The 19,446-nt window shown below is 41.1% G+C and overlaps 1 protein-coding gene across 2 annotated transcripts in view; it reads right to left on the reverse strand.

Moving 5' to 3' along the window:
* Positions 1-19,198, reverse strand: part of LOC137524864 (UDP-glucuronosyltransferase 1A1-like) — a 227,004-nt gene extending 207,806 nt beyond the window's left edge. Inside the window, exon 1 of one of the 2 annotated variants that reach the window (XM_068245292.1) lies at positions 18,327-19,198. In XM_068245292.1, coding sequence (XP_068101393.1) covers positions 18,327-19,175 — 849 coding nt within the window. In that variant the 5' untranslated portion in view covers positions 19,176-19,198. Of the gene's footprint in view, positions 1-13,849; positions 14,986-18,326 lie in introns of those variants that run through there. The other variant, XM_068245293.1, reaches the window with a different exon arrangement.
* Between the last annotated feature and the right edge of the window lie 248 nt (positions 19,199-19,446).

The raw sequence follows: 19,446 nt of genomic DNA on the forward strand, positions 1-19,446 counted from the left end.
GCCACCGTGTTCACGCACATCGGCATGACGTGGTCCTTAGGAAGTTAAGATCTGAATTTTTAAGCCTTAATTCTAAACAGATGCCATGACAGTCATGAACATATTTTAACTGTTGTGATAACCAGGATAAATAGGCAAATAAAATATGTGGGTTTTATATACAATAGAACTGTTTATTTTAAAACTATCATGTATGAAAATGCATAAGTAGAGTATTTTTCGCTCATTTTTCCCTTGAGAATGCATAGAAAATAAAGAAATGACAGGAAAAAAATTCCACTCACAAAAAATGGTAGTGGTAGTGATAGTTATTGGGGAATGCCTCTGCCCAATGCCTCTGCAACTTTCTCCCTTCTTCTGTATACTTGATCCCTGTAATTTCATCTTTTTCTGTATACTTCTATTTTCTGCCATGATTTATGTCCATGTACTTCGTTCATTTCCTTAAACTACTTGCCATAAAGTGGACACACCAAAACGTTCTGTTTGATAATATACTGTCAGCATCAGAGGTTCAAAATGTGATTAAACATGGTTCAGTAATGATAAAATTCAAAGTGATATAAGGATGCTGATGCAATGCATAAATGCTATAGTGAAATAATATAATAATAAAAATAAAATAATCAAAGTGCATAACAAGATATCAAACAATACAAGCACATCACTCAGTGAGCATAAACCAAACCTGGAATATGCCCATGGAACAGTCCATAAAGCGTATAAAGTCGATAGAGGATACTAGTTCAGCAGGTACTCAAGAGGAATCTGAAGAGAAGAGGAGCGGCCCTGTGTGTCAGCCATCAGTGCAACATTTAAATGTACAAAGAGGGAAAAGGATACATACATAGTTACCTTAGGGTAACTTTTGATAAGTATGTCATGAGAGTATATTACTGTTATTTTAAAAACAAGGGCTTGTAATTATTTATAGGGTACAGTAAATAAAGAAAAAATACACCTTTATTTCCAAATAATCTATTGTCACCAAACATTGTATTAGGAATGTAATTTAAATGGGTCTACCCATTGGCTCACTCCCTAAACTCATGAGAACCTTATATGAGAAGGATTCCCATTGGTCAATTAAAAAGGACCAATGAGGAGCCCCAATAGCAGATTAAAAATTGCTTTGCATCAGGGTGCCCAATAGCAGCTGTAATAGAAAAGTTTTTGAATTCCCCACCTGAATGTACTATTGGTCAATACACTGACCAAAGTGATTCCTTACTGCTATTAGGAAACCCAGACAAGAAATTCCTCCAGAAGCGAAACATTTCCCCTTTCAGCTCTTCATCCCTGCATTCCCTACTCATACTATAATACAACTGCAGAAAGTGTGCAATACTTGTTTAAGCAAAATTAGGCAGGTGCATAAATTTGGGCACCACAAAAAAGAACTTAAATCAATATTTAGTAGATCCTCCTTTTGCAGAAATCACAGCCTTTAAACGCTTCCTGTAGGTTCCAATGAGTCTTGTTTCTGGTTGAAGATATTTTGGACCATTCCTATTTACAAAACATCTCTAGTTCATTCAGGTTTGATGGCTTCCGAGCATGGACACTCAGGGACAGGGTAAGTCCCTGGGTAAGTCTGTAGGTTCAGGGGCGTATTTGGGTAATATAGCCCCTATGGCAAACTGAAATTGCACCCATTCCTAATCACAGCCCTTTTCCCTTCTAAAAACAGCATCCTTTCTTGCGTACATTTGTTATAGTTGCATGTGCTCTTTGGCTTGGGATATTGCCAAAGTTACTTTATTAGGAATATCCCTTCTGATTCTCTCTCTGTACTCTATTCTAACACTAACCTTCTCCTCTTTTAACACCTAACACTAACCTTCCACTCCAAGATCCTACTCGGAGGGGGGGGGGGGGGTGGCAGGAAGACCAAATAATTAGTTCCCCCTCCTTTTCTCCAGCCCTTCCTGTTTATTTAAGGCAAGTTGGAGTATCTAAGTCCAACAGTGGGAGACCACAACTGGATACTACTGGAGAGGCAGTTTAACTTTTATCTGCAGGCCTCACTACTGTTGTAAGACAATTGCGTTGTCCCTAGATACCAGAGTTTAATATGCCCCTAGATACATACATCTAGAAGCCATGGTACCCTAGATATTAGGGTAAAGTAGCCATGTGTCTGAGAATTAAATACATAAATAGTCACATACTTCCAGATAAAAGAAAAAAGTAGTGATTCCAGATAAAATAATCAATTATTTCCATGCTTCCAGATCATAGAATCAAGTAGTAGTCACACACCTCCAGATAAAATAATCAAGTAATTAAATAGCCAGGTCACTCAATCTCACTAATACAGTGGGATGCGAAAGTTTAAGCAACCTTGTTAATATCATGATTTTCCTGTCTAAATCGTTGGTGGTTACAATAAAAAATGTCAGTTAAATATATCATACTAGTGACCTTAGCCCGTTTAAAAACGGGCTAGGTCTGTCAGTAATCCGTGTGCATGCCGCGCCTTCTGGCCCCGTCCTCCTCCGGCTCTCGGCAGCGTCTCTGCGTCTTGTCCCTGCAGTGTAAAAAAGCACTGACACACGGACAGATGTAGGGACACTTGCCTATTATTAGGTAGGATTGGAGACACGCACAGTGATATTTGAGAAGTGAAATGAAGTTTATTGGATTTACAGAAAGTGAGCAATAATTGTTTAAGTAAAATTAGTCAGGTGCATAAATTTGGGCACTGTTGTCATTTATTGATTCTAAAACCTTTAGAACTAATTATTGGAACTCAAATTGGCTTGGTGAATCTAATTATGAGAAAGAGTATTTAAGGGGTAAGTTGTAAGTGTCCCTCCTCTTTTAATTTTCTCTGAAGAGTATCAACATGGGGGTCTCAAAACAACTCTCAAATGACCTGAAGACAAAGATTGTTCACCATCATGGTTTAGGGGAACGATACAGATAGCTGTCTCAGAGATTTCAGCTGTCTGTTTCCACAGTTAGGAACATATTGAGGAAATCAAAGACCACAGGCTCAGTTCAAGTTAGGGCTCGAAGTGGCAGACCAAGAAAAATCTTGGATAGACAGAAGCGACGAATGGTGAGAACAGTCAGAGTCAACCCACAGACCAGCACCAAAGACCTACAACACAATCTTGCTGCAGATGGAGTCACTGTGCATCGTTCAACCATTCGGTGCACTTTACATAAGGAGAGGCTATATGTGAGAGTGATGCAGAGGAAGCCTTTTCTCCGCCCACAACACAAACAGAGCATCTTGAGGTATGCTAAAGTACATTTGGACAAGCCAGCTTCATTTTGGAATAAGGTGCTGTTGACTGATGAAACTAAAATTAAATTATTTGGGCATAACAAGGGGCGTTATGCATGAAGGAAAAACAACACAGCATTCCCAGAATAACACCTGCTACCTACAGTAAAATATGGTGGTGGTTCCATCATGTTGTGGGGCTGTGTGGTCAGTGCAGGGACTAGGAATCTTGTCAAAGTTGAGGGACGCATGGATTCCACTCAGTATCAGCAGATTCTGGAGACCAATGTCCAGGAATCAGTGACAAAGCTGAAGCTGTGCCAGGGCTGGATCTTTCAACAAGACAACAACCCTAAACACTGCTCAAAATCCACTAAGGCATTCATGCAGAGGAACAAGTACAATGTTCTTGAATTGCATCTCAGTCCCCAGACCTGTACATAATTGAAAATCTGTGATGTGAGTTAAAGATAGCTGCCCATGCTTGGAAGCCATCAAACCTGAATGAGCTACAGATGCTTTGTAAAGAGGAATGGTCCAAGATACCTTCAACCAGAATCCAGACTCTCATATGGACCTATAGGAAGTGTTTAGAGACTGTAATTTCTGCAAAAGGAGAATCTACTAAATATTGATTTCATTTCTTTTTTGTGGTGCCCAAATTTATGCACCTGACTAATTTTGTTAAAACAATTATTGCACACTTTCTGTAAATCCAATAAACTTAATTTCACTTCTCAAATATCACTGTGTGTGTCTAATATATGATATATATATAACTGACATTTTTTATCGTAACGACCAACGATATACAGGAAAATCATGACGATTAACAAGGTTGCCCAAACTTTTGCATCCCACTGTATTATAAATGCAAAAGTTTGCATGTTTGTTACTCAATCACGCAACAATGGCTGAACATATTTGAATGAAATTTGGCACACACATAGTACATAACATGGAATAACATATAGGATACTTTTCATGACCATAACCAAAAAGTAGGCAGAGACAAATACAAATTGCACTGGGAAAATGTAAACGACAGCCATTCTTACACTGTTAATGGAAGGGTTCTCAATCTTTGCACAGTTGGTCACTGGGTGACTGGGAGTGGGATTCATATTCAAAATTCACCTATTGATTTTCAAGGGGAATATTTAATTTCTGCCATTCTTGCACTGTTAATGACACAAGCATCAAACCTGATACAGTTGGGCATTGGGTGACTGGGGTTCAAATTCAGAAAAGGGGATGAAGCCACAAACAGCCAATCAGATTTGTATCATTTCAATGCAAATTATTGATGCCAAAGACCGCAAAGCTCACAAACTTGATCATTGAATAATTGAGTTATTGTGTGTTAGGGTTAGAAAAAGTGAGCACAGCCAACACCAGCCAAATACATAACCGGGCAATGCTGGGTCATCAGTGGGCAGAGACAAATAAAAATTTCACTGGGAAAATGTAAACTGCAGCCATACTTACACTGTTAATGGTAGGGTCCTCAAATTTTGCACAGTTGGTCATGGTCACTGGGTTACTTGGATTAATATTAAGAAAAATGGGTGGAGCCTACAAAAGCCAATCAAAATTCAAGTATTGATTTTCAAGGGGGACATTTAATTGCTGCCATTCTTGCACTGTTAATGGCACAAGCCTCAAATCTGGTACAATTGGTCATTGGGTAACTGCGGTTCAAATTCAGAAAAGGGGGTGGAGCCATAACCAGATTTGTTTCATTTCGATGAAAATTATTGATGCAAAGCTCACAAATGTGGTAATTGAGTAATTGTGTGTTGGGGGTTTAAAAAAGTGGGCGGAGCCAACACCAGCCAAATACATACCCGGGCAACGCCGGGTCATCAGCTAGTATAAAACAAACAAATAGCCCTATATACATAAATTAAGGAGCAATGTTCCCCAGTTAACAGCATTCATCTGATCTGAGTCTGAGTGACAGGGAGGCAAGGGGCAGGCATGGCAGTGCAGCACAGGAGCAGGCATGGCAGTGCAGCATAGGGGCAGACATGGCGCCTATGGTGCTGTGGCGTCCATGGCACGAGCCATGCCTGCACTCCTCTAGATATGTTATTGTGTGGATTATCCAGAGGCTTCCCTATACAGAGGTAAGTACCTAACGTTTTATTTATTTATTTATTTTCCCTTCTTGTACACTTTAACACCTTGAATTCTTTTTAAAATTCATCTGGTCTCAGACATATTTATTATAAATCTTTTTTCTTTGTAAGCATATCACAAAACAGTATGACAGTGTGATGGTTAAAGAGAACCCGAGGTGTGTTTAAAGAATGTTATCTGCATACAGAGGCTGGATCTGCCTATACAGCCCAGCCTCTGTTGCTATCCGAAACCCCACTAAGGTCCCCCTGCACTCTGCAATCCCTCATAAATCACAGCCGTGCTGTGAGGCTGTGTTTACATCTGTAGTGTCAGTCTCAGCTGCTCCCCCGCCTCCTGCATAGCTCGGGTCCCTGCCCCTGTCCCTTCCCTCCAATCAGCAGGAAGGGAAGGGATGCAGGCGGGGACCGGAGTTCTGCAGGAGGCGGGGAGAGCAGCAGACTGACACTATAGAGATAAACACAGCCAGCTCTGACAAGCTGTTTGTCAGCAGCGTGGCTGTGATTTATGAGGGATTGCAGAGTGCAGGGGGACCTTAGGGGGGTTTGGGATAGCAACAGAGGCTGGGCTGTATAGGCAGATCCATCCTCTGTATGCAGATAATATTCTTCAAACCCACCTCGGGTTCTCTTTAAGGGTCCTGCCTGTTATGCAGGAGACCTGGTATCAAATCTCCTTTCTTCCTATTCATTAAGACAGCACCTATATTCAGTAGGAGATCTTGGGCAAGACTCCCTAACACTGCTACTGCCTATAGAGCGCGCCCTAGTGGCCGCAACTCTGGTGCTTTGAGTCTGCCAGGAGAAAAAATTTGTCTTATCTAATTTAGACATCATTTTTTTCAAATTTAAAAATTTCTCCAAAGTGAGAATATTGATCTGGGGAGACCGAGGACAGCCCTATCTAATTCCATTTGAGACTCAAGAGGGTAGATTTTAGACATTTAATTATGTATCCTAAAGATGTTACGTGTATGGATTACATTGTCATATTATTTCTTCCTCCTGTCCAGAGTAAATTAGCCTTGGATTTAAATTAACTGAGAGCTGGATTACACAAAACGTCTTATACAGACCTGGGGCTTCCTCTAGCCCCATACACTCTGATCGCTCCCACGCCGCCGTCCTTAGTTGTCTGCAGCGCTGGTACCGGGTCTCCGCACTTTTGGCAAGTGGTGCTAATCTGACGTAAGAGAAGTCCACTCTTTGCGTACCTCTCCAGCAGCCACTGGAGAGATAAGTAGAGGGCGCACTTATCCTGCGTAGACTGGCTCCGACTGACTGAAGTGCGGGGACCCGGTACCGGCGCGGCAGAAGACTGAGAACTGCAGGGTGGGAGCGGTCGGAGTTTATGGGGCTGGAGGAAGCCCCAGGTCTGTATAAAACATTTTGTGTAATCCATCTCTGAGTCTCTTTAAACTATTATTTTGTTTGCTACTGCCTGTCACCCACCTCCATCCATCTCCTTAGTTCTTCTGGAGGGAGTATGCTGGTTTTAAAGGGAACCTAAACTGAGAAGGATAAAATAATACCAGTTGCCTGACTCTCCTGCTGACGCTGTGTCTCTACTCTCTAAAGCTTCCAGCCACAGCCCCTGAACAAGCATGCAGATCAGGTGCTCTGACTGAAATCAGACTGGATTAGCTGCATGCTTGTTTCAGGTCTGAGATTCAGCCACTACTGCAGCCAAAGAAATCAGCAGGACTACTAGGAAACTGGTATTGTTTAAAAGGAAACATCCATATGTCTTCCAGTTTAGGTTCCCTTTAGAAAGAAAAATAGAGAAATTAAATAGGTAAAAAAATAGAAAATGAAAATTACACTCACTCTGGAGCAAATTAAGGCACCATCCTGTGCTGAGCAATAATCCTTCTAATTTTTGACATTTAACAACACTCTCACACATCTAATTGCAATTAGGGATAGTCAATGAGATGCAAATAATTTTGAGTTGATGCAGGATTATGCAAATGTTGTATGCAAATGTAGGCAGCTTGAAAATGATCCGATCAAATTTTACCTCAGCAGGATTTGATTGGCTCATTTTCAAGCTGTATAAATTTGCATACAAAATTTGCATAATGCTACATCAACTCAAAAGTCACTTTATCACTTGCTCGTGCAGAAAAAGATCGATGTAGCATTACATTTGTTAAACGAATCAGGCAAAAGTATTTTGACCGGATTATTGGCTACTGCAGCTATTGCGAGCCTTTAATACTGAAATCAGCAATTACATCAGACACCATTTCATGCTGACAGATGTGCTTCCACTATATCTTGACTCTTACCTCAGAAAGGATCTTCTTTAAAACACAGTTTATACCACCAACAAAAATCATGTTGGGCATTGTTGGTCGTGGATATTCAAATACAAAGTCATATCTCAAGAGCCAGACTGAGGACTTGCTATAGAGCTCCAATGCTGTAACTTTTCTCTTTAGGAAATTGGACCCTAGAGTTTCAAGGGGCTCATTGAATATGTTACAGTAATAAGGTTCCACAAATGTGATCAATACATTCTCCACTCGTTGAAAAAAGGTCATTCTGTCAGAGTTCTTAGTGAATAATCGAGGTACATATGAAAGAGGACTGTCACACTGGGCACTTGCATAGTCAAGGCTACAGGGCAACCCCCTCAAAAAACTCACTGAAGGGATACCTAAATCTTCCGCCACAATCAAACCACAAATCGCTATAGGATCACAGAGCAGAGCATGAAATGTCTCCTCTCGAAGGTCGCTCATGAGCTGTTTATTGAGCAGAAGGCTTTCACAGGCTTTGTAAGCAAGTGAAACCAAATCCAGCATGTTGTTATGCATCGAACGAGCAGAACCAAGGACCGGAGGATCAAGAAAGTGTTTACTTCCAAACTCATTTAACCGGGCTTTTGCCTCTTTTATTTCCTCAGGCACAGGGTAAGTTTTAACTGTGTACAGGTCAGATCCACTCATCACTAAGCTATGTTCCTGCATCACAAGCACAATCTGATGTCCTCTTTGTGCCAATTTTTCCACCACATGACGCATACTAAGCCAATGGCTACCATCTGTAGGGATAACAAGCAGTTTACTACCATTAGCTAGGATAAAGAGTCCCAAGAACACCAGACATTTTCTAGAGAATGAAGAGGATTCCATGCTGTGGACGTTCATACGAATCCTCCTGCAGAAATAACCACTAGTCGTTTGCAGTCATCTGTAGCTAACAGGATAGTTTAATAGCTTGGCATCATGGTTACAAGGTTGTGAATTAACTTATGTACTTCAACATGACAATCACCTTATCTGGGAATATTTTCAGTCTGTAGAAATTTGTAACAATATATTTTAAGAATGTGACATAAAGTTCATTCCCAATTAGTTTCAAGCTCAGCAACTAAAACAAGCAAAATATTCATCTGTAGGCAACTTCTACAAGAGCTGGGACCCCGCACTGCCGTCAGTCGGAGCCAGTCTAGCGTAAGAGAAGTGCGCTGTTTGCGTATCTCTCCAGCAGCCGCTGATGAGATACCTAGAGGGCGCACTTCTCCTGCGTAGCCTGGCTCCGATTACGTCAGTAACGGGACCCGGTTCTCGTAGCTGCAGGCAGCGGAGGATGGCGACGTGGGAGCGGTCCGTGCATATGGGGCTGGAGGAAGCCCCAGGTATGTATAAAATCTTTTTTATTTTTCATCTCTGGTTTCCTTTAAAGTAAACGTGAAGTGCATAGTACGGAGCTGCCCATCTTTAGAAGCACTCGTACACACAGGTGCTTTGAAAGACTCCCAAGATAGCAAAATAAATGGGGGTGATGGCGCTGAAATGAGTGGAACAAGAGAGGACAGTAAAGGCTAGGATCCATAGCTTTCCCTGTCCATAGGTAAATATCTGAATTTTTCGTTTTATGTCACTTCACATTTACTTTAACAAGTGGTCAAAAAATGAAACTGGCAAAACCACTAAATTTCTATAACAGAAAATAATCATAAAACCCCTTTTCTTTTTTTTTTTCTACTTATTTATTATATTTATAAAACACCAACATATTACGCAGCACTGAATTGCTGAAGCTTCAGCATTTGATAAAGGGCCCTTGGCCCGAAACGTCATGCTGATTTTTTATGCTCTGTACTACCGCAAGTGACATGCAATAAAAATTGATTAGATACATCCATTGAGGGTTGAGTCCTAACTGGGATTGCTTTCGCTCTTTTGGACTCTCCTTTGCATCTTACATCCAAAGTATTACCCGATCCTGCAGCTTCCACCTCTGCAACATCTCCAAGATCTGCTCCTAGCTCCTACCTGTCCCTGGCCACCACCAAACTCCTCATCCCTATCCTTGTCATCTCCTGCCTAGACTATTGCTATTCCTTTTTATCAAGCCTCCATTTAAACTGTATTGCCCCCCTTCAATCGGTAATGAATGCGGCAGCCAGACTGATCAACTCCTCTGATCGCAGCACCACTACAACTCCCATCTGTAAAGCCCTCCATTGATTCCCCATCCGCTTCAGGATCAACTTCAAAATTCTGTGCTTGGCCTACAAATCTGTGCACAGGACCTGCCCGACCTACATCTCCAGTCTTGTCCACAGGAACATACCGGCCCGCCCCCTCCAATGACCTGCACCTGTTCACACTGCGCACATCTCTCTCTCATGCACATTTTCAGGACTTAACTAGGGCTGCCCCCACTCTCTGGAACTCGCTTCCACCAGCCATCAGACTCACCCCCACCTTTAATACCTTGAAACACGCCCTCAAGACTCACCTCTTTGTGCTCACCTACCCTTACTCCCCTGCATCAGTACCATAGTAGGTTCTGCGGGACACCCTTAACAGAAGCACCTATTGTTTCTAAGACCACCCTTTAGATTGTAATATAGAAAGTACAGAGGCGCCAACAGGGTAAAATCACAACAATAAAAAGTTTAAAAATCCTTGGGAGGCAGTGGTGGGCTTACCTCCTATAAGCAGACACTGGAAACTGTCTATTTCAAGCAAAAATGTTTTATTGGTACACTCCAAAGGAGCTGCAATGCGTTTCACAGGCATAAACCTGCTTCCTCAGGCAATAAAAATAGGAGCACACAACAGTATTCAGTTCGGGTAACACCTGCCACCATCTTTTTCTCTTTAGATTGTAAGCCTCTGGCAGGGCCCTCCCCCTATTTTTTCCAGCTTGATTATGCATCCCCACTGTCTGAGACCCTTCTTGTGAACTAGAACAGACTCTATTTTGAGCAAAGACACTGAACTACTGTTATCAAAGACATTTGCATGATCTGGTTTTGTTGTGAGCTTCTTGTATGTCCTACCTTGCATGTCGCCTTGTATGTTAACCCTTTCTAAATACAATAAATAATAATAATAACGTAGTCAATGTTTGCCCACTATAAAATCTTTTCTCACCCTCATTTGCATTCTTAAATGTATAACAGATGGTGACATTTTTACTACTGGCAAGGTGCACAAGTGAGCAAAGACCACCTGATCTCCCAGAGTGCACTGGGAAGAGAATGCTTTGCGACATCATAGCCTAGGCTAAATATCACTGGCAGGGCAGGATTACATACCAATATACAGCAAAATATAGAATAGGAAATGTTTCTGATACTGAAACCAGGATAGTTAACGTAAATGTACCATCAAATCACATCCCTAATACACAAAATATACTATATATATATATTATATATATATATATATATATATATATATATATATATATATATATATTCCAAGTCTCATTGCACACTCTGCCTTTAAATTTAAAGGGACCCTGAGCATTAAGAGAACAAGTATATCTGGACTTACCTGGGGCTTCCTCCAGTTCCCTGTTGCCCACGAGGTCCCCCGATGTCCTCTTGGTTCCTTCCATGGTCCCGCTGACGGCTTTGGTATTCCGGTGACTTTGTTTGAAGTCGCGAGCAACTGCACCCTGAGAGTCATCACGCCATTCGCCATAAGACTTCTAGGCATGCACAGTTCTCTAAAGACTGAACCGCGCATGCGCAGGACTCTTACAGCGAATGGCATGATGACGCACGATTACCCAAGCCACCAGCAGAGCCATGGAAGGGGCCAAGAAGATTTCCGGGGGACCTTGCGGGCTACGGGAGGCTGGAGGAAGCCCCAGCTATGTCCGGATTTCCTTTTTCTCTTACTGCTCAGGGTCCCTTGAATTAGCTGAAAACAAAACATATAAAGCAGGTGCAGCTTAATTTTGGTGTGCTTACCATTCTACTCCCCATACAATAATCAAATGAACAAAGCATATTAGCAAAACCTCATAGTACCTTATTTGTAATGGAAAGCGGTGTATACAAATGAAAATCTGCACTTACCTGGGGCTTCCTCCAATTCCCCGTAGCCTGCGAGGTCCCTGGGCGTCCTCTGGGTCCCCTCCGTGGTCCTGCTGGCAGCTTCGTTAATCTGGCAACTTCGGCTTAAGTCGTTAGCAACTTTGCCTGCGCCACCCGTCCATGCATCTATCACGCGCGTGTCGCTGTAAGCCTCCTGTGCATGCGCAGTTCTCGAAAGACTTACCTGTGAATGCGCAGGAGGCTTATGGCAACGCACGCTTAAGTCTCCTGCTTACACGCGCGCAAACCGTTATACAAATTATAATGCAGAAAACTTACACAGGATTAGATACACAGTATATATGCTGCTCACTATTGAGTACTATATATATACATACATATATATATATATATATATATATATATATATATATACAGTGGTGTGAAAAACTATTTGCCCCCTTCCTGATTTCTTGTTCTTTTGCATGTTTGTCACACTTAAATGTTTCTGCTCATCAAAAACCGTTAACTATTAGTCAAAGATAACATAATTGAACACAAAATGCAGTTTTAAATCATGGTTTTTATTATTTAGTAAGAAAAAAAACTCCAAATCTACATGGCCCTGTGTGAAAAAGTGATTGCCCCCCTTGTTAAAAAATAATGTAAGGATGGTTTATCACACCTGAGTTCAATTTCTGTAGTCACCCCCAGGCCTGATTACTGCCATACCTGTTTCAATCAAGAAATCACTTAAATAGGAGCTATCTGACACAGAGAAGTAGACCAAAAGCACCTCAAAAGCTAGACATCATGCCAAGATCCAAAGAAATTCAGGAACAAATGAGAACAAAAGTACTGTAATTGAGATCCATCAGTCTGGTAAAGGTTATAAAGCCATTTCTAAAGCTTTGGGACTCCAGCGAACCACAGTGAGAGCCATTATCCACAAATGGCAAAAACATGGAACAGTGATGAACCTTCCCAGGAGTGGCCGGCCGACCAATATTACCCCAAGAGCGCAGAGAAAACTCATCCGAGAGGCCACAAAACACCCAAGGACAAGATCTAAAGAACTGCAGGCCTCACTTGCCTCAATTGAGGTAAGTGTTTTACGACTCCACCATAAGAAAGAGACTGGGCAAAAACGGCCTGCATGGCAGATATCCAAGGCGCAAACCACTTTTAAGCAAAAAAAACCATTAAGGCTCGTCTCAATTTTGCTAAAAAACATCTCCATGATTGCCAAGACTTTTGGGAAAATACCTTGTGGACCGACGAGACAAAAGTTGAACTTTTTGGAAGGTGCGTGTCCCATTACATCTGCTGTAGAAGTAACACAGCATTTCAGCAAAAGAACATCATGCCAACAGTAAAATATGGTGGTGGTAGTGTGATGGTCTGGGGTTATTTTGCTGCTTCAAGACCTGGAAGGCTTGCTGTGATAGAGGGAACCATGAATTCTACTGTCTACCAAAAAATCCTGAAGGAGAATGTCTGGCCATCTGTTCGTCAACTCAAGCGGAAGCGATCTTGGGTGCTGCAGCAGGACAATGACCCAAAACACACCAGCAAATCCACCTCTGAATGGCTGAAGAAAAACACAATGAAGACTTTGGAGTGGCCTAGTCAAAGTCCTGACCTGAATCCTATTGAGATGTTGTGGCATGACCTTAAAAAGGCGGTTCATGCTAGAAAACCCTCAAATAAAGCTCAATTACAACAATTCTGCAAAGATGAGTGGGCCAAAATTCCTCCAGAGCGCTGTAAAAGACTTGTTGCAAGTTATCGCAAACGCTTGATTGCAGTTATTGCTGCTAAGGGTGGCCCAACCAGTTATTAGGTTCAGGGGGCAATTTCTTTTTCACACAGGGCCATGTAGGTTTTGAGTTTTTTTTTCTTACTAAATAATAAAAACCATCATTTAAAACTGCATTTTGTGTTCAATTATGTTATCTTTGACTAATAGTTAACGGTTTTTGATGAGCAGAAACATTTAAGTGTGACAAACATGCAAAAGAATAAGAAATCAGGAAGGGGGCAAATAGTTTTTCACACCACTGTATATATACACACACTCCTGGTCTGTTACGTAGTGCTTTTAGAAAAATATCATCATAACAATTTAATTGGTATCTCCAAGTTATATCAATGCATCAGAGTATTAGCTTAGGTCACACTTACCTTTTGTAGGTTCTTCCCCTCCTTGCAGTTGATGCCCCCTATAAAAACCATATTGGGCATTATGGGTCTTGGATACTCAAAGACAAAATCATATCTTAGAAGCCACACAGAGCTTCTGCTGAAGAGCTCCACAGCGCTGACATTTCTTTTTAAGAGGTTTGATGCCAGCGTTTCCCATGGCTCATACATCAGTCCACAAAAATAAGGCTCAAAAACGTTTATCAAGACATTTTTAACTCGCTCCGTGAAGGTCATCTTGTCTGAATTCTCACTGAGCAGTCTGGGAACATACGAAAGTGGGGTTTCACACTGTGCACTTACATAATCATGAGAACAAGGCAAGCCCCTTAAGAAATTCACAGATGGCAGGTCAAGATGTTCTGCTAGAATGACTCCACATAGTAGAAATGGATCAGTAAGGATTGCATCGAACGTTTCTTCCTGAAGCTGATGTATTAAATCTTCATTGAGTAGTAATCTCTCACAGATGGTGTAGAACATCTTAAATACAACAAATATGTTGTTTACCATTGTAATGGTGTTTGCAGGAAAGTAGTTGGGAACATTAAACTGTTTTCTGGACAATGTTTGAAACATTCCAACAATCTCTTCATTAGTGTACGGGACTGAGAATTTCTTCACTTTGTATAATTCACTTTGTGTAATTGTTAAGCTGTTGTCTGGCATGACCACCACTATGTGATGGCCTTTTTGGCCCAGTCTTTCCACCACGGGACGCATGCTCAACCAGTGACTACCATCCACAGGAACAACAAGCAGTCGACCTCCATCAGCTTGACTAAGAATCCCTCCAAAAAATAAAAGCATGACGACGCTGTAGAACAACATCTCTACATGAGATCAGAGAGAAACAGAACTCACTGTTTTATGATTCATTCAACCTTTATAACATTCCATTATCTTTTTAAAAGATATGGATTATTTTCAAAGACAAGTTGCTGGATAACCTTTTGTTTATTTGTGACTTGTACATACACTATAATCTGGAGATAAGGGTTCGGAACATTTCACAAGGACTCTGACCTCACATATGTACACAATTAAAACATAACTTTGATTGAGACAAGCTATAATGTTTCCTAATGAGTATATATACTGAAATAAGTGTTCAAAGTGCATATACAGTCCCCACAAAGCAGAATTATTTTGCTTGAATATATTAAGCTAGAAAACTTGGATCTGTGTGAAATACCTAGGGATCGCCCAATCTTCTAGATATCGAATAAAAACACTACAGCTGTAACTCAGAGTGTCCCGTTAGTTCTACAGTATGTAGCAAAGGTTCACTCCTACTGGCTTTTCACACATTTCTATTGGCCAGGAGTTCAGGAGGAAGTGAAGCTGCTATGCACTATGGGAGCAGTAGTTCACACACACAATTTTGCTATTTACATATTCCTATTGGCCAAGAGACTGGGAGGAAGTGATTTTATTATGTCCATAGTGCACTGTGGGAGTGGTAGCTTACACACATAACTTTTGGACATTGACAAAAATACAAGGTGATATGTATTATGGGAAATAGAGTCCTTTAGGCCACCCATAATGCAAGCAAAAGATATGTTCTGATTCTGATTGGGTATATGATGCAGACTGGAGAATTATTAAAGCCCTACTTCACTGTCCTGAGTTTTTCATTGTTAGATAAAGGAGAATAGAGGCTATGCAGTTACTCACACAATTATCATATTTCATGCAACTATTATAGAGTAATTCCCTTTTGGAAAAATCAGTTACGATGTCACCCAGAGATCTGTGTATAAAGAGACACCAGCAAAGCATGAGATTTTTTTCTTTCTTCAAAACCGTCAAGTGACCTTGCCCACAGCCTCTTTCTGTTCCCTCTTGTGGCCAGGGTCATCTCAGTGTTCATATTTCTGCAGTTGATGAAGAAGTATGGCAGACAGTTTGGATAGTTCACAGACTTCTATTTATTCCAGCTAGGCTACATCAGACATTTACACAGAATAGCAGCATTGCAAACCCAACACAAAACGCATTTGTGCACTGCAAATTAAGCTTTATTCCACATATATTATTCATTTGAAAAAAAAAAAGAGCTGGAATGAGAACTAAACAAATATTAAAACAGAACAGCATTCTAAACTTTTTTCTTATCCTGGACTGGTGAGGGATGAGTTTAGAACTCATCTCACTTTTTCATGTTATTGGCATAGCAGAAAGTAAGATAATCTCTCCTCCAACAATAAGTAAGATGCCTGGTAATAAAAAACACGAGGAGTTCTATCCCTCCCTCTTACTACTCTATAAAATGCTGTTGGTTGCAAACTTCCACAACAAAATCTTTAAAATTCGAAGCAATGAGCCTGAAAATCTGCATTAGTATTGCGTGAACTGTTTGTGACACCGCTGAGGTGTTATGGAAGCCCATGATTTCAGTTTGTCTGCATTTTTGGGTCTGGTGTCTCTCACCTTCCTATTGACAATACCAAATAGATTCTCTATGGGGTTCAGGTCAAGCGAGTTTGCTTGCCAATCAAGTACAGAGATTCTATATTATTATTGTATTATCATTTAGTATTTATATAGACAAAGACAAATAAGACAAATAACATGTATATCGCGCTTTTCTCCTGGCGGACTCAAAGCGCCAGAGCAGCAGCCACTAGGGCGCGCTCTATAGGCAGTAGCCTTGTTAGGGAGACTTGCCAAAGGTCTCCTACTGAATAGGTGCTGGCTTACTGAACAGGCAGAGCCGAGATTCAAACCCTGGTCTCCTGTGTCAGAGGCAGAGCCCATAACCAGTACACCATCCAGCCACCACATATAGCGCACAGCACTTTACAGAGTATATATTCTTCTCACAAACTGTCCTTCAGAGAGGCTGACAGTCTAATCCCTACCATAGTCATATGTCCATCGTAGTCTAGAGCCAATTTATGGGAAGCTGATCACATCAGTGAAACACATAGGTGGGTGGAGCTAGCTGCAACACAAGCGATGCACCATGATAACAGTACATGGAGCCAGCATCTGTATCATTGTTCAAATAGTAATGATGGCCACATTGATGTGGCCTGAACTAAGTGATCCATGCATGGATTGACACCGGTCAGAGACAGTCCTAGACAGGCACATATGAGGGGGCAGTCAGAAATGTGAAGGGGGCATCATGTTTGAGGACATTTGTTCTAGACACTGTAGTGCGGCCCACGGAAAAATGAGCGTGGTCATGATGTCATGTGGGCGGGGCTAACTGTATACCAGCTAATGTAGTTACATAGAAAAATATGAAGTAAATGCACATAATGACAGACAGCCTTTCACCAGTAAATGCATGTAATGAGAAACATCCTTTCACCAGTAAATGCATGCAATGAGAGACATGGTTTCACCAGTAAATGCACATAAGAGACAGCGTTTCACCAGTAAATGCATGTAATGAGAGACAGCGTTTCACCAGTAAATGCACATAATGACAGACAGCCTTTCACCAGTAAATGCACATAATCACAGACAGCCTTTCACCAGTAAATGCATGTAATGAGAAACAGTACTTCACCAGTAAATGCACATAAGAGACAGCGTTTCACCAGTAAATGCACATAAGAGACAGTTTTTCACCAGTAAATGCGCATAATGGCAGACAGCCTTTCACCAGTAAATGCATGTAATGAGAGACAGCGTTTCACCAGTAAATACACATAAGAGACAGGAGACAGTGTTTCACCAAAAATGCACATAATGACAGACATCCTTTTACCAATCTCCAACATAGTCATTTGCTGCACTTGCACAGTAAGCTGAAGCCGTTTTCTAATGACTGTCTTTGTGTTACTGCACATGCACGGCCGTGCTCATGCAGGCACTGTACAGCTACACTCATGTAAAAGTAGGAGCTCGCCACACACTAAAAGAGGGCCAGCAGCGGTTTGGTCAAGGAGGATTGAGGAACCCTCTGGACCATTTGAAGCAATTTGCTTTCATATCACAAAATAATATTTCTAGCCCCCTAAAAATAGTACAGTATTCTTTATTTATAGACGATAACAATGACATGGTTTTGAACCTGAAGGTCCGCCTCACAGAAGCACTGAGGGGCATTCATGTTAAATATACCTTTAAATCACATCACTATTTCAAAAAAGAAGAGTAGAAAGGCCAATAACACATAAAGCATGTTAGCAAACCTACTGTAATTAATCGTCCCATAGTTTCTTTTTTTTGTCATAGAAAAGAAAGAACATTTTTCCCTATACATTTATTATAAAGTCTACACAAATCATGACAAGGAATACTCATACTGCAATTAATTGAGGCATGATTACACATACAGTAGATCAGCTGCCTTTTGTTGAGTGCTCACATGTTATTTTTATGTGTTTATAAAGCACTGACCTCTTATTCAGTGCATTTACAGGGAATATAGTCATAACACTATAACCAAAGCCTAGTTGCATAGCAATGCATCAGAATATTTGTTTAAGTCACTTACCTTTGGTAGGTTCTTCCTCTCCTGGCAGTTGATCCCCCCAATAAAAACCATATTGGGCATTATGGGTCTTGGATACTCAAAGACAAAATTATATCTTAGAAGCCACACAGAGCTTCTGCTGAAGAGCTCCACAGCGGTAACGTTTCTTTTTAAGAGGGTTGATGCCAGCGTTACCCATGACTCATACAAGGGTCCACAATAATAAGACTCGAGAACGTTTACCAAAACATTCTTAACTCGCTCCATGAAGGTCATCTTGTCTGCATTCTTACTGAACAGTCTGGGAACATAGGAACGTGGGGTTTCACACTGTGCACTTACATAGTCATAAGAACAAGGCAAGCCCCTTAAGAAATTCACAGACGGCAGGTCAAGATGTTCTGCTAGAATTACCCCACATAGTAAAAATGGATCAGTAAAGACTGCATCAAACTTTTCTTCCCGAAGTTGTTGTATTAAGTCTTCATTGAGGAGTAATCGCTCACACATGGTGTAGTACATCTTAAATACAACAAATATGCTGTTCATCATTGTAATGCCGGCTGCAGGAAAATAATTGGGAGCAGTGAAGTGTTCTTTGGACATTGTTTGAAACTTTCTATTAACCTCTTCATCGGTGTATGGGACAGAGAACTTCTTCACTTTAAATAATTCAGTTGGTCTCATTGTTAAACTACCTTCTGGCATGACCACCACAACATGATGGCCATTTTGCCCCAGTTTCTCTACCACGGGACGCATGCTCAACCAGTGACTGCCATCCATGGGAACAACAAGTAGCCGACCCCCATCAGCTTGACAAAGAATACCTCCAAAAAACAAAAGGACAATGAGGCTGTAGGACGACATCTCTGAATGAGATCAGACAAAAACAGAATTCTCTGTCTTATGATCCATTCAACCTTTATAGCGTTTCATTATCTTTTTGAGAGATTTGGATTCTTTTCAAAATGGGTTGCTAAATAACCTTCTGTTTATTTGAGACTAGCCAATTTTTTGATAAAAGATCAAAATCTCAGATAGCACAGTGAAGGCCAGGAAGGGTCGAACTGATCAAACTGATTTATATTGCAATACCATACCTAACACAGAAGATGAGGGCACTATATCAATCCAAAAT

This window comes from Hyperolius riggenbachi, chromosome 7, assembly GCF_040937935.1.
Source record: "Hyperolius riggenbachi isolate aHypRig1 chromosome 7, aHypRig1.pri, whole genome shotgun sequence".
Taxonomy (NCBI): domain Eukaryota; kingdom Metazoa; phylum Chordata; class Amphibia; order Anura; family Hyperoliidae; genus Hyperolius; species Hyperolius riggenbachi.